We start from the raw sequence: 15444 nt of genomic DNA on the forward strand, positions 1-15444 counted from the left end.
TAGGACAGTTCCTTCAGGGCTCTCAGAATCCTCCTCCTGTGAGGGCTGATCCTCCACCTGAGGCAGGGGGGAAGGCACAGCCTTACCCCTACTGCTCTTTCTCTTGGGTTGTGACTGGTCCATTGTCCCCGGATCCAGCACTTGTTCAGTGTTGCACTTTTTGGCCTGTGACCTGGTCACAGCAAGGACATGTGCATCTATTCCCAGCATTTCTGCATGGGTCCTATACTCCACTTCAGACCAAGCTGAAGTTTCAAGGTCATTTCCCAACAGACACTCAACAGGAAGATCTGAACTCACCACAACTTTCTTGAGGCCAGTTACCCCTCCCCAGGAGAAGTTAACAATTGCCACACTATGGGAGGTAGTGGCATTGCTAGCGTTGGTCACTAGGTAGTTCTCACCTAGCATGATCTGTCCAGGGTCCACAAAGGCAGGTGTCACCATTGTGACACTAGCCCCAGTGTCCCTGTAGGCCTGAGCCATTCTATTATTGATAAAAGGAGTCCGTCTGTACTTGCCCAGGTTACTGGGGCCTACAGTAGAGGACAAAGCAATGTCCCCATCACACATCAGAACAGCCTGAGTTGGTACTCTGACTAGGCCAGAATCCTCCTCAGTTCCCAGGGTTAACCCTACTACACCCTTTTGCTTGGAACCACCACTTACAGCTGGACTAGGGGGTACAGTTGCTTTAGGGGCAATGGTGGCTGGGGGCTTGTCCTTTTTGGTACACTCACTAAACCAATGAGAATTGGATTTACAGTAGTTGCACCAGGGTTTCTTTTGGCCATCTTTCTTTTTATCCTTTTTGGGACCACCCTCCCCCTGAGCCTTTTGGGGGCCTGGTGAAGACTTCTGGTCTTTGTTTTTCTGCTCATTACCCTTCTGGTCTGCCTTTTTCTGATCACCGCCCTGGTTCTGGTTTTTCTGCTTAACCCTTGTCCTGACCCACCTATCTGCCTTCTTTCCCAATTCTTGGGGAGAAGTCAGTTCAGAGTCAATCAAGTGTTGATGCAGTAGCTGGTTTTGACAGTTGTTAAGTATTTGTTCTCTCATGATCAAATTATACAATCCTGTATAGACCTTAACCCCACTGCCCAGTAGCCAGCCTTCCAAAGCCTTAGTGGCACAAACTACAAAGTCAGTCCAGTCCTGAGTCTGTGTCTTCTGGGTATCCCTGAACAACAACCTGTATTGTTCAGTGGTTAGGCCAAACCCATCAATCAGAGCACTCTTCAGGACAGTGTAATTATTTGCATCCTCATCACTAACTGTGAGGAGCTTGACTCTACCTTTCTCAGAGAAGGAGAGCCACAAGATAGCTGCCCACTGACTCTGGGGTACCTGCTGTACTCTGCAGGCCCTCTCCAAAGCAGTTATCCATTTGTGGATGTCATCCCCACACTTGTAGGGAGGGACAATCTTGCTCAGGGTTAAATTATCATAGGCCCTGTCTCTAGCCTTAGGGATATTGCTGCCACCAGTGGGTTCTAACTCACTTAACTTTTGCTCTCTGGCCAGAGCAAGTTTCTCCTTGGGAAGGGCAAGTTCTTCCCTTGCAATCCTCAGATTAACTTCCCTCATTGTGGCCTGATGCTCTCTTCTCTGGGGAGAAGTCATCCCCCTATGAGAAGAAGCATTGGAGCTATGGGAGATGTGGGAGTGGATAGATTCCCCTGAAGGAGACCTTCCTCTCCTCTCCCTTTGGTTAAGCCCACCTGGGGGTCTGGATGGGGTGACCCCATTCAGACTCCCATGTATGCTTAAGTTAGCCTGGCTGAGTCTCCCAACTACTACCTGGCTATCTACCTCATCTTCAGAACTCTCTGACTCATCTGTAGGGTGAGGGGAGTCTCCTGTCGAGGGTAGACCCTCAGTGGTACCTAAGGCACCATCCTGGGAGGCTTTCTGAGCATCATACTCTTCTAAAATCTCCACTAGATAAACGAGGGTAGGGTTTGCACCCTGTTTTAACTTTCTGGAGGTACACAATTGTCTCATCTCCTGAAAAGTTAGGGTTACATATCTAGAGGGTATCTTTCTAGGAATTACCCCTCCTGAGAGTGTATCATCTTGATCTCCTCTCAGAGACATGATCTAGTGAGGGTGTGGTGTGTGCACCTACGTACACTAGTTGTATCTACTAAACCTCTCTAGTAGTTGTAGTCAGGGTGTGCTAGGCCCTTCAACCTACAACTGCTAAGTTCAGTAGAACTTAAGTATTTATAAGCTATGTTATATGTACCTGACAATATCTTTGTGATCTTTCAATTTGATATCTCAAGATTACAATGGTATTACAACAGCAAGCTCAGATCCCAACCGCTGCTCACCAATGTGAGAAGTTGGCCTGATATATGATGTCACTAGTTCTAGTGTACACCTTGTATCAGTCCAAACAACCCTTATGGTGATTGGTTGTAAAGTCAACCTTATAGACCAGCTATCCTAGTGGTAGCATGGACAAGAGCAGTCTTAGGCTAAACTCTGAATGGCATGTGAAGCCAGCTGTTATACCATTTGTAACCCCTTGAATACCAAATGAAAGGACACCACAACAGATATATATAAAATAAAGTGTATTTATTCTAGTCAAAACACCCACAGCACTCTTTATGAGCTTAGAGGTAAGTACAACACAATCTTAATCAAGCATACATAAGTTACACAGGTAAGTAATACAGTTAGGCCCTAGGGGCCATGCAAACCATATACTAAGTAAGAGGTTTAAGAACCACTGTCACGAACACAGGATAGGCCTAGGGAATCGGTGGGGCTACACTACACTACCAAGAGTTAGGAAGAAGGAAGCCCACGGGATTCAGTTGCAGAGTGGAAACACTCACGCGTAATGCGTAAAAGTCGATAGAAATGAAGTATTTAGAATTAAAGAGTTTTAGGACACTTCGGAAGTAACTAGGAGTTAGAGACTTGAGAACTAGACCCTAGGATAGTCAATACCCACGTGAGCACCGAAGTACTCAGTTTACCTAGCCCACGGGCTGCGCGTGCATAGGTGTGAACTTGTGTCGGGATTCGTCGTCGACTCCTATGGATACCTGAAGAAAGATGCTGACAGGCAGTCAGTGAAGAGTGTCTGGTGGATCCCAAGGCTGGAATCAGGAAGAAGGAGACCTGCAAGCAGAGGGGACAGAGTCTAGGTCACCAGCCAGGAGCCAAGAAGGAACCAGGAAGGAACCAGGCGATGTCGTGAAGATGCAGGTGAAGAGGTGAAGCTTGTCACAGCAGCCACGGGTACCAGGAGGCATCGATGTCGACCAGGACCAGGAGGCGAGCTGTCCCACAAAGGCTCTTGCTGTCGGCGGCGTCGATGTCGAGTTAGGACCCAACAAGCCTTGGCAAGCGTAACCCACGCAGGATGGAGGACTTGCTTCTGGTGCAGACCAGGAAGGTCTGAGGTGCTTCTCTTTTGCAGAGAAGCAAGAGCTAGTCTGGAGGAGCCAAACCAGTGGTGGAAAGTTACAGGTTCGTCGTCGCAAAGGTTTCTAGCCAATGGGCCAGCAGCCGGACAGACGCGTCGAGTGGGAAAATGCAGAAGGGCCCCACGCAGAACTCGTGGAGTGTGGAGGGCTGATCTTCAGTGCAGATGATGCTCGGGGTTGGGGCTTCTCAATCCCCAGAGCACAACTTCGAGGATGTCTCAGAAGCCGCGCTGGAAGCTAGTAGCCAATTTTCCCAGGTAGCCGGTCCCACGTCTCTCGTCGCCTCCACGGATCTCAGCTGGGCTGTGGATGTGGATCAGGGTCGGAGAAGTCTGGAAGTCTCGGCGCTGGTCAGGCTCTGCAGTCGGTTCCTCGTAGAACGTGGGCAAAGCAAACGGCAGGTCGCTTGATGGTGCCTGTTTGCACAGGGTGGCCACTCCTTGGCCACAAGGGAGATTTTTCAGTCTTCTTGTCGTCGAATGTCGAAGGTCCAGAGTTTCTGTTCAAGTTACAGGTTTCAGGATAATCTAAAGTCGTAAGGACCCAGCTCCCACTCTTATACTAATCTGGGGGGCTGGTTTACCTGCTAGGTCCCTCCTATGGGTGAGACTAGGGAGCGGGGTGGTTACACCCCCTTCCCTTTGTCCAGTTTCACGCCAGGACTGGGGCTGGAGTGCCCCAGCACCGGTTTGAACCGGACTATGCATGGGACACCTTGTGTGCCCCAGGCAGTGTCTCGTTTCATTCATCCCTCCCTGCCCCAATACACTAAGTCCTGTCTGGGGTGGTGCTAGCACCTCCCTAGGCAGGAAACCTATTGTCCAAGCCTCCCTCGCTGGAAGGACTCCCAGCAGCAGGAGGTCAGACTTGTGTCTGTGGCAGCAGCATCCATTTTGTGATGCTGGGGCTCTGGTTAACTTTAACCGGGCAGTATGATTTTAACATGTCTTCTCCCTCTAGAAGGGAGGAATAATATCCTCATCCCCAGAAATGGTATGGGGGTATTATTCCAAAGTGTTAGACACCTTACACAACATGTTTCGATAAAGCCAAACCATAGTTACCATAACCGTTTAAGATTATAAGGCACTTAAGAGTATATGGTAGGCGATATCATAGAACAGCTATAAGGACATGGTTCCGAAAACTGCAGACAGGCTCAGCTCATTCTAGAGCACCATCTCACATGTAACCAAGCACTCTGCCTCCAGGATTGTTAAGGCCTGCCATAGGAGTGACTGATAGGTACACATGTGTCTATTGTAAGGGCAGATATAGGTATACTATATCTAAGCAAGGGGTGTTTACACGACCCTGCCCCAGCTGAGTGATCAGGCAGTTGTGTCTGGTTGGAAGGCCAGGCCAGGGGTGGCATAATACATGCGGCAGCCCCTGGTAGGCCAAGGGTACACCTATGCCCTGGGTACCTAGGGCACACTGTACAGGGGCTAATAAGGTGAGCCTTACCAATTGGGTTAGGTACCTAAAGTACATAGTGTGAATTTAGAGAGAGAACAGCTGGGCTGTTGGTCTGATTAGCAGGCCCACAGCCACATCTAAGTCAAAAACCAGTGGAGCAAAAGCAAAAAGTGGGGGTGAACATAGAAAGCAGACCCTACTCTCCTACAGCATCCATTTTGTGATGCCAGGTTCTGTTAAGCTGGTACCGGGTGTACAGGTGTTGCCATATTTCTACCTCTAGGAGGGTGGACTCATACCTCCTACACCAGTTACTGGTGTGAAGGTATGATTCCAAGTTGTTTGACACCAAACACGACATGTTCCCATGCAGCTGTTTTAAAGTTAGCATTTACAGCGAGGTTATATTGCACTTAAGTATATATGGTTGACTACATCCCAAACAACCCCGGAATAGAGGTTCCGAAGGCTGCAGAGGGGCTCTGCTCATGCAGGTGCACCCTCTCACATAAAATCCAGCACCCTGCCTTCAGGATTGATAAGGCCTGCCATAGGGGTGACTGATAGGTATATATGTGCAGTGATATAGGATAGATATGGGGAATCTATATCTAAGTAAGGGGTGCATGCACCACCTTACACTGGCTGCTGTAGCAGACCTGTTGTGTCATTTTAAATGGTCTCCCAGTGGTAGCATAATACATGCTGCAGCCCCTGAGAGGCCTCTGCGGTACCAATGCCCTGGGTATATAGCATATTGTATACTAGGGACCTATAAGGATACCCCAGAATCCAATCTGGAGTGTACCTAAAGTACATGCAATCAATTTGGAGGAGAAAGCAGGTAGGCTGGGGTCCTGGATAGCAGGATCCCAGCCAGACTAAGTCGAAAGCAGTGAAACACAAGCAAAAAGTGAGGGTAAGGCACCAATGCACACACCCTTGTGCTATAGTGCAAGGGTGTCTGGGTTGTGGTCAGCGTAGTTTTTGTGAAGGAAAGGGGTCCCTTGGTGCACGAAATATGCTTTAAGGCACTTTCCTCTTTGCGTGTGTGCTGCAGAATGCAGCACAGATGCAAAGAGGAAAGAAGCATTGTCAAAGCTAATAGGTCTGGTTTATAACTGAAAATGTTAGTCAGGCCTAATAGCTTTGGCATTGATTGGTTGTGTTGATTTGAAATTTCTATTTCAATAACGTGTGGAGTTATCTAAATCTGTCTTTAGCTACAGCATAAAGTTCTATAATGGTTTCATTTAAATGTTGGGTTTTCCTGTTGCTTTTTTAATGAGGAAATTAAACATGGAACTGAGGCTACACGGTTTCTGAAGTTTGGTGATGCGCACACCTACCCAACAGCATTCTGCGCATCGGGTGTTTGTTTTGGTGCCCAGTCTGTGGTGATACGCACACCCCATCACCAGGAGTCTGTCTCCCCTACGTTGTAATGTCTTGCTGGTGATGTATATAGACAAGTTTCTTATGCAGTTGTTTCTTGTGTAAGTTGCCGGATGCTAACGGTGAAGTGCACTCCATTTGGAGGTGCTCATCAACTGTGTTTGCTGTGGCTGTGCTCGTGCTGGGCCAGTTTGTGCATTGACACTTCAATGCACACCTCTGGGGGCTCACTCCATCCGTTTGAGCAGCAGCAGGTGTTTGTGCTTACATTCTGATATTCAGCCATATTATTTAGATGTGGAATTATCTGTGGGCACCTACTACATAGGCTCTACAGACTTTAACTGTACATTACTTAGTTTTAAAGTAGGACTTATCTTACAGTGTATAACATTGTTAGGTGGTTTTCTATGTTATTCTGTTAGTTATAACAACATATGCATGATGCAAGCATTTTCTCAATCAATCAATCAGGAGTTTATAAAGGGCGCTACTCACCCGTGAGGGTCTCAAGGTGCTGTGGGGGGTGGGGGGGAGGGGGGTGGCGGCTCCGGATCAGTCAAAACGCCAGGTCTTGAGGTCCTTCCTGTACGTGTGCAGGGTCGTGGAGCGTCTGATGTTCACAGGAAGCTCGTTCCAGGTCTTGGCTGCGTTGCGGGAGAAGGCTCTCCCGCCTTCTCTGTTTCTGCAGATGCGGGGGACATCTGCCAGGGCAAGGTCAGCGGAGCGGAGGTTCCTCTTGGGTAGGTGGAAAGAGACTCTCTTGTTGGAGTTTTTGGGTCTGATGTTGTTTTGGGATTTGTAGGCATGGGTGAGGAGTTTGAAGGTGACCCTCTTCTCGACGGGGAGCCAGTGGAGGTCTTGTAGGTGTTGGTTCATGTGTTTGTGATGCGGTGTCCCAAGGCCAAGTTTGGCTGAGGCGTTCTGGATGGTTTGGAGTTTGTGTAGAAGAGTTCTGTTGATTCCGTCGTATAGGGCGTTGCCGTAGTCCAGTCTGCTGCTTATGAGTGCGTGGGTGACGGTCCTTCTGCAATCGAGGGGGATCTATTTGAAGGTCTTGCGGAAGATGCACAGGCAGTTGAAACTGGTGGAAGCAACAACGTTGATCTGGCGGTTCATGGAGAGGGAGGACTCGAGGATCATACCGAGGTTTTGTGTGTGGTCTGTAGGGGTGGGTGGATTCCCGAGGGCAGAGGGCCACCAGGCGTTGTCCCCGGCGGAGGTGCAGGGTCCGAGGATGAGGACCTCGGTTTTCTCTGAGTTGAGCTTCAAGCAGCTGTCTTTCATCCAGGCTGCGACGTCCTTCATTCCTTCATGGAAGCAGAGCCTGGTGTCTTAAGGATTCTTTGTGAGTGAGAGGATGAGCTGGGTGTCGTCGGCGTATGAGAATATGTTGAGCCCATGCTGTCTGACGATGGTGGCGAGGGGGGGCCATGTAGATATTGAAGAGCATGGGGCTGAGCATTGATCCTTGGGGTACTCCGCAGTTGATATCTGTGGGTTCAGAGAGGAAGGGAGGGAGTCTGATCCTCTGGGTTCTGCCGTAGAGAAAGGATTGGATCCAATCGAGGGTGGCTCCTTGTATCCCCACATTGTGAAGTCTAGCTGCGAGCGTGCAATGTGAAATGGTGTTGAAGGCTGCGGAGAGGTCTAGAAGGATGAGGGCTGCAGTGTGTCCCTGGTCGAGAAGCATGCGAATGTCAGCGGTGGCTGCGAGAAGGGTGGTCTCGGTGCTGTGGTTGCTGCTGAATCCAGACTGGGAGGCGTCTAGGATGGAGTTCACTTCGATGAAGGCGGTCAGCTGGGCGTTTACGAGTCTCTCGGTGACTTTGGCTGCAAAAGGGAGGAGAGAGATGAGCTGGTAGTTTTTCAGTTCGGTTGGGTCGGCTGTTGGTTTCTTGAGGAGGGGTTTAACCTCCGCCCACTTCCAATTATCTGGGAAGGTGGCGGATTAGAAGGAGGCGTTGATGGTCCGTCCTAGTTCGGGTGCGATGGCGTCAGCGGCATTGTGGAATATGTGCAGTGGGCAGGGGTCTGTTGGGGCTCCTGAGCGGGTTTTCTTCATGGTCGCGGTGATGTGTTCGTCGGTGGCGGTATTCCAGGTCATGACGGTTGGCTTGTCGGCGGCGTTTGGGAGGGGGGTGATGTCTGTCGTCTGTTCGCTGAAGTTGTCGTAGAGGACCTTGATCTTCAGATGGAAGTAGGAGCTGAGCTTGTTGCTAAGTTCCTGGGAAGGTGTGATGTCACTGGCTTCGCTGGGGGGTTTGGCGAACTGCTGTATGACGTTGAACAGTTCCTTGTGGTTGGTCATGTTGGTATGGAACTTGTCTCGTATGAAGGTCCATGTGGTGTCTCTTATGCGTGGGTGGTATTCCTTTAGGGCGCTTCTGTGGTTATTTCATACTTCTGTGGTTTTCTGGTTTCGCCAGGTTTTCTCTAGGCATCTGCAGGAGTGCCTGGCTTCTTGTAGTTCTGGGGTGAACCAGGCGGCCTTCAGAGGTTGTTGTTTCAGGGTGGCGGAGGGGTGCGAGCTTGTCGGCGCAGCAGGAGATCCAGCAGTGAAATTCTTTGGCTGCGGAGTTGGTGTTGGTCGTGGTACTGAGGGGGGTCTTGGAGGAGGGTGGTGTTGAGGTGGTCCTCTGTGACTTTGCTCCAGTTCTTTCGTGGCGGGCGGCGGGCAGGCTTGGATGCGGTGGTAGTGTTGAAGGTGAAGTGGATGCAGTGGTGGTCCATCCAGAGGGGCTGGGTGGTGTGGCTAAAGCGGATGTTAGTCCCTCCTGCAAAGATGGGGTCGAGGGTGTGTCCATCTCTGTGTGGGGGCGTGTTGACCTGCTGCTTCTGTCCGAGGTTGTCTAGGTTGTCAAGGAGAGTGGTGGAGTCAGGGTCGTTGCAGTTGTCGAGGTGAAAGTTCAGGTCCCCGAGTAGATGTAGTCTGTGGAGGTGATGGCATGGGGTGCGACGAGCTCGGCGATGGTAGATGCGAACTGGGTGCAAGGTCCAGGAGGTCTATAGGTGAGGGTGCCGCGTAGCGTGGTTTTGGGGCTGGTCTGGATCTGGAAGTGGAGGTGTTCTGTGTTGGAGTGGGGGTCACTCATGTTGGAGGTGGAGAGTCGGAGGGGGGTCTTGTGTGCGATGGCGAGTCCTCCTCCTGGGCGGTGGGTGCAGTCCTTTCTCTGGATCTTGTAGCCTTCGGGGATGGCAGTGGCGATGTCGGGGCCGGGGGTGGTGTTGGTCCAGGTTTCTGTGAAGAAGGCGACGTCGGGCAAGAGGGTGTTGATCAGATCCCAGATCTCTATGGCGTTTTGGGGCAGGGAGAGCACATTGAGGACGATGCATGTCAGGGTTTCGGCGGTGCGTGCCTCAGGCGGGCCTTCGGTGGTTGTGGGGGCTTTGTCGACGGTGAAGGGTCTACGGCAGGGTCTGCACGAGAACTGTCCGTGGTGGTGTTCGGCAAGGATCTTACGCAGTTGGTGTGTCTTCTGGGATTGAGTGCATGGAGGGTGGTGGAATCATAGCGATAAGGCCTTGGAGAACCAGGGTTTCAGGCGCTGGCCGCGGCCAGGAAGAAGACGGGCGCAGACGGGCTTGTCTTAGATGTGCCAGCGGTGCACACACTGCGCAGCGGCCGCCATTTAGAAGGGGAGGGGGCACGGACGATCAGCTGGGAGGCGGGATCGGCGATGGAGGGGGGCAGGGCCGCAGGTGCAGTAGCGGCGGGAAAGGGATGTGGGTAGACAGCTCAACCAGGAAAGCTGAGGCCGAACAAACACAGCAACAAACGACAAACAGTACCCAAATGCCCACAAACGACAAACAGTACCCAAATGCCCACAATGAGATAAACAATTATACCAAGCAGACAACAAGATTAGCCCAAAATGCGAAGATAAACACACTTAGGCAGAGGTGACGGCACGCTGGGGATGCAAACCCCTCTCAGGAGGAAGTGAGGAGGCTCGGCGGCGAAGAACTGCGACGAACCAACTGCTTTGCTGATGGAAGTACCACTCTCCCTAAATCACCCTAGCATCTCTTCCATCTAAAGGTCGATCGAATCATTTAGTTGGATTTAGTTTAATGACGCCTTAGCACTCTAAAATTATTCAATAACACATTTCAATGAAATAACAACCCAACACATTAATTCAATCAATAATTTTATCTAATTCAAATGCAGGTTAAATCTTAATAATTCAATTTCATCTTTTGTCCTATTTACCTATTCTGGCTAATTGTTGTTTTCTAAGTCAGAGTCTGGTCCTCAGTCAAATCGTCAAAATTCTGTTCTATCATGCAGAGTCACCGTCCTCTCCGTCAGCATAACATCAGGATACTGGAAATGACGACGTCACGACGAACTTTACCTCTCTAGTCTACTATTATTTATACTAAATTTTACATTCCAAATGTATCAAATGCAATTTTAAGGCTACTGATTGGTCCATTGAAGTTCGTCTTGGTGCATCAAGAAACATTCGATGATTTTCCCATGCGGAATAAGTTTCAATACGAGAATGTATGGGAAATTAGTAGTCCATAGTCCTCTTTGTAACATTTTGTTGAAGGGTTGGCTTTTCGCCCAGAGCAACCTTGATGGGCACAGTGATGACAGTTCACCGGCAGGGCACGGCTGCTGAAGTTTGCGCAGGCGCACTTCTCCTCTCCCCTCACTGATGTCATTCGTAACAGTCAGATTCAGTCGGCGGCCATTTAATGGCAGGCCCAAATGGTCAACTTAAGCAAAGAAAACACAAAAACGTAATTAATACATTGAAATGGTTAAAACAGTGTTATACCCGTACTAAATACCCATATGTGTGTGCATTTATCTAGCCATATGCAACATCCAAAGCCGTTAATACTTGTTTATTTAAGTGCAAATCACATAACATAACACAAGCAACGTTTATCATATTAATATGCATACAGACTTAGTTCACATTTTATTTAGCCATGCAAATGCATTCCCACGTGTATTCTTTCAGTTAATAAGGTTGATTAGACACCATACATCAAACCATTAATTATTATGATTATTTATTATTCGTTTTAATATAAACATACGAAAATGGAGTAGGTACATAAAAAGAAAACATTATACCTGCTCCAGCACTGGGTCATCAAAATCCACCTGGGGTAAGAAGCCTAGTTCTAGCAGTGTTAGTATGTGCTTCTGTTGTGGTAATCCCCCACATACCAAGTGTCTAGTGGTGAATTTAAAATGTTGAGCATTTTACTATTGTTTGTCAAAATAAGAAGACTTACAAAAATCCAGTGGTGTGTGTTGCTGAGTCTGAAGATGAATCCGACATTGTGATAATTTCTGCTATTGGTGATGATCAGTTGTGGGCCCAAGTACTAATAGCAATCCCATGGGGGGTGATCCTTCAAGTTTTATAGACCCCATTCACAGCCCTCCCTTCAAGGATCCAGCCCAATCACCTGTGTGGGGGGGATACACAGAGACCTTTAGAGCTGGATTGCGGCTGCTCATGTAAATGTTAAAAAGAGAGGAAGCAAGCATGCGCCCTTGAATAATAATAATCAATCCATGAATGCTTTTGGATTCTTGTTGGAATTCAGATCAGTAATTCAGATAGAAGTGGCAAGTATGTAACTTCGATCCCACAGGGTTCCTAGCACTAAACATCTCTCAGATAAATTCTCAACAGCCGCCTTAGTAAAATCAGTAACAGCACAACACAGCGGTGAGTCCTTTCCTGCACCCAGAGCGCATATATAAGGAGTTTTCAGTGGCCTCCTTTCTATAATATGGCCACAGAAGCAAACATGCTTAATGGACAGAGATCCTTTTCTTTAGGGCCATTATACTCCAATATGATTTGTCTCCAGTTAAATGCACAGACATAGGGTGTGATGGAAGCTGTAATCCCACATCGATAGAGTAGCAGTAGGGGGTGTTTGCCATCCATAGAGACCCTCCCATCCGAGATGTACAATTTATGGGAGACATAGGGGCTGATTATGATGGCGGTCTGATGAGTGTACAACTGCCATCCTGTCGGGAACAGGATCAGCCGACAGGGAAATTAAGATCTGACCCCCATGGAGGCAGTCAGAAATATGCCTCTTAGAATTGAGTCCTGTGCTGCGGCACAAGCCTCACTGCTAAGCAGCATGTCTGTGAACATCCCTTCACCGTGTGGCAGGCACCATGCAGTCGCCATCCACCTGCCATCATAATGCGACGGGCGGACCTGCAGAGTCCGATGGCGGTGGGACCCATAGCTCTGATTTCCAGGGTGGAAAGCTCTGTAGGTGACACAGGCACCTGCTGGAAACACCAGGTTTTGGTAAATACTTTTTGTTGAAGACTGCTCTTAGGAATGGACTCAATATGGACTACACATTGCATAAAAATCGATCATAAACATTAGGCAATATTCAACGAAAGCATAGAAAACGAAAGCTTTTAAGACAGAAAATATCTAAAACAATATCGCTCGGGTACTATGCACACGGGCTGGAACTGTAGCAATCAAAATTATATTTTTATCAAAGCTTCAAAAGAGAATGTGTTGTTCCAACATCATCTACAAATGGCAACATACCACTGAAAACAACATATCGATAGTACTCTATGGCACATATTTCATGTTCAGGTAATATCCCTTTCTCTTTTTCATTCTTGGTTTTTCCATGCTCTATGTATTGCTAACTATATTAGCTGATCAGTTTTTTGCTTTGATTTTGTAATCACAACTTCAGTTTAGCTGTTATAATTTTAGTGAATTTATGAGGTTCACTGTTATGTATTTTTATATGACATGTTTATTTTAGGATAGTTCACTTTTAAAGGGTATTGTTTTATGAAACGAAAATGTTTGTTGGAAACAGTCAGTGAAAGGCTCAATTATAATGTGCAGTTTTCTGGCGGTAAAGAGAATATCCCCCATATTCCGGCTGCCTCGCGCTGTCAGCCCCTCCCTCACGTTGGGTTCAGAGGGAAAGAAGAGACAACAACGGGAAGGCTCAAGGATCAGGGAGCACATTCCTAGGTCCCAGCACTTTAACAGAACAAAGTCTTGGAGCCCTGAACAGATGCCTCTCCTGTCACAGCAAAGGAGTCAGGAGACAGGAAGTGATGGGCTGGCGTCCGCAGGATGTGTAGACTCCCTTTATAGGAAACTGCCTACTGACGACAACTTCAAATGAAGAAACTAAACATAAGTAAAACATAGTAACAGGTTTAACACAATAGTGAGGACCTCAGAAGTGCAGGAGAAGCGAATGAGCGGCGTGGAGAGTGCCCTAGCAGGGAACCCAGAGACCTTACGAGAGTGGGAGGACTGTAAGGGTGAGTTGATGAAGGCCTGGGATTTGTCGGGGTAGCCATTAGGCAGAAGCTCCATGTGGAGGTGGACAGGGCGGGCTGGATGCCAGTCACCCTCCTCAAAACTGAGGCACCTAGGGTTCCCATTGCGGGGATTAGAGATAGAAATTGTGCTGTAGTATTCACCCAGCAGCCATCACAGAAGTGTTTGCGGAACCCTTATGGAAATCAATGCCGTCCTGACATGGGGACAAGGGGGGGGTGCAGCGGTATATCTGCCAGCACTCCTGCTGGCCAACCTCGCAGAGGAGGACAAGAGAGTATTGGACGCCCCTATGGATATGTTGGAAATTAGGGCCCTGAACAACGGTAAATCACCGGGAAGGGATGGCTTGTCGGTAGAGCGATACCAATCCAGGGCAGGGGAAATTCGCAGACCTCATTTTGACTGTTTATAATAAGGCCTATGACCCAGGTGTGTTGCCGGGATTGGAAATGCTTCCGAAGCCCAATAAGATGTGATGGAGATGACATCATATCACCCACCTTCGATGCTGAACATGAAGGTAAAGATCCTCAGTAAAGTTTTAGCATCTGCCTTTGCTGGTATACGAGGACTAGTGCACAGTACTACCAGTACAGCAACACACTATGTAATCTACGTCGCCTCATTGATCTGACCTGCTCCCCAATTAGTTGAGGACGAATATGCGCTGGCACCTTTGGACATAGAGAAGGCCCTCAATATCAGGGCATGGGAGTGTCTGTGGCAGGTGCTAAGGTCCATGGGGTCCAGAGAATCATATCTTCGGTGGGTGCAGCTGCTGTGCCGCGACCCACTGGCAAGAGTGTGCACTGGGGGCACGGTGTCTGAACAATTCTCACCATACAGGGAAACTAGGCAGGGCTGCCCACTGTCACCACTTCTCTTTGCTCTATCAATGGAGCCCCTGGCGTGTAGGTTGAGGTCGTTATTGGGTGTGGGTGTGAAATTGGGAGTCACCACGCATGTGGTTTACTTATATGCAGATGATGCACAGGTGTATTTGTGCAATGCGGTATATTCGGTTTCAATACTCTGGCTGCCCTGTCCGGCAGAATGGTCTGGTGCGGAAGAAAGACACATGTGCAAGACACACAGGGATAATAAACTTGCTGATAATATGTGGGCAAGGGTGGCGATGTGTACTTAACCGCTAGAACTACAAGATGGGAGACCCCCCTGAAGGAAGGGCTAGAAAGGGGATGGGGGGCAGCCATGTAACAAGACTGACTTATGAGAGGAGGGAGGTGGGAGCAAACAGTAGGTCTTGTAGGAGCTGAAGTATCGTTGACACTACATAAGTATGCTTAATGGTCAAACTGGAAAGAGTATTGGAAGGTTGATGCCACGTTACTAATGCTGCAACAGTAGAGCGGAGGGGGGAATGCTTTGGTTGCACATTCTTTATCGATATGTGGTATGAGGAATGTAAAACAATTGTATTCATGTATGTTACAAATACCAATAAAAATGATACAAAAAAAGTTAAACACAAAATGGATCCAAGTGTGTAGTTCCCATGGACTACACTTCCCAGAGGGCCACTGGCCTGTCCCATAGTCCTTTAGTGATTTAAAGGTAGCATCAGTCTTGGTTTCTTCCTCTTTGTATGACGGCTGCCAACTTCAAATAAACTTCAGACTTCTTTAACTTTCACAGATCCATCTTTGTGTTGACGTCTGGACACTGGAACAGTTCATGTAAACCATGTTGTTCTCCTTGTTGTCAACTGCACACTTCCATCCTCTGCGTTGGTTAACTAGGGATTTAAAAAAGAAATTGTTGGGAAGAGAATGCACAACAGTTATGAACACACAAAGTTGAGTGGTTTTTGCTTAGTTAATAAA

General features: G+C 48.4%; 1 protein-coding gene across 1 annotated transcript in view; it reads right to left on the minus strand.

The window, feature by feature from the left end:
* Positions 1-14988: 14988 nt before the first annotated feature.
* The window catches only part of LOC146869680 (uncharacterized), a 173868-nt gene continuing 173412 nt past the window's right edge, over positions 14989-15444 (minus strand). Inside the window, exon 5 of the mRNA XM_085610230.1 lies at positions 14989-15356. Within this exon, the coding sequence (XP_085466356.1) occupies positions 15244-15356 (113 nt within the window). The 3' untranslated portion in view covers positions 14989-15243. The remainder of the gene's footprint in view (positions 15357-15444) is intronic.

Source organism: Triturus cristatus, chromosome 1_1, assembly GCF_964204655.1.
Source record: "Triturus cristatus chromosome 1_1, aTriCri1.1, whole genome shotgun sequence".
In the NCBI taxonomy this organism is placed as follows: Eukaryota; Metazoa; Chordata; class Amphibia; order Caudata; family Salamandridae; genus Triturus; species Triturus cristatus.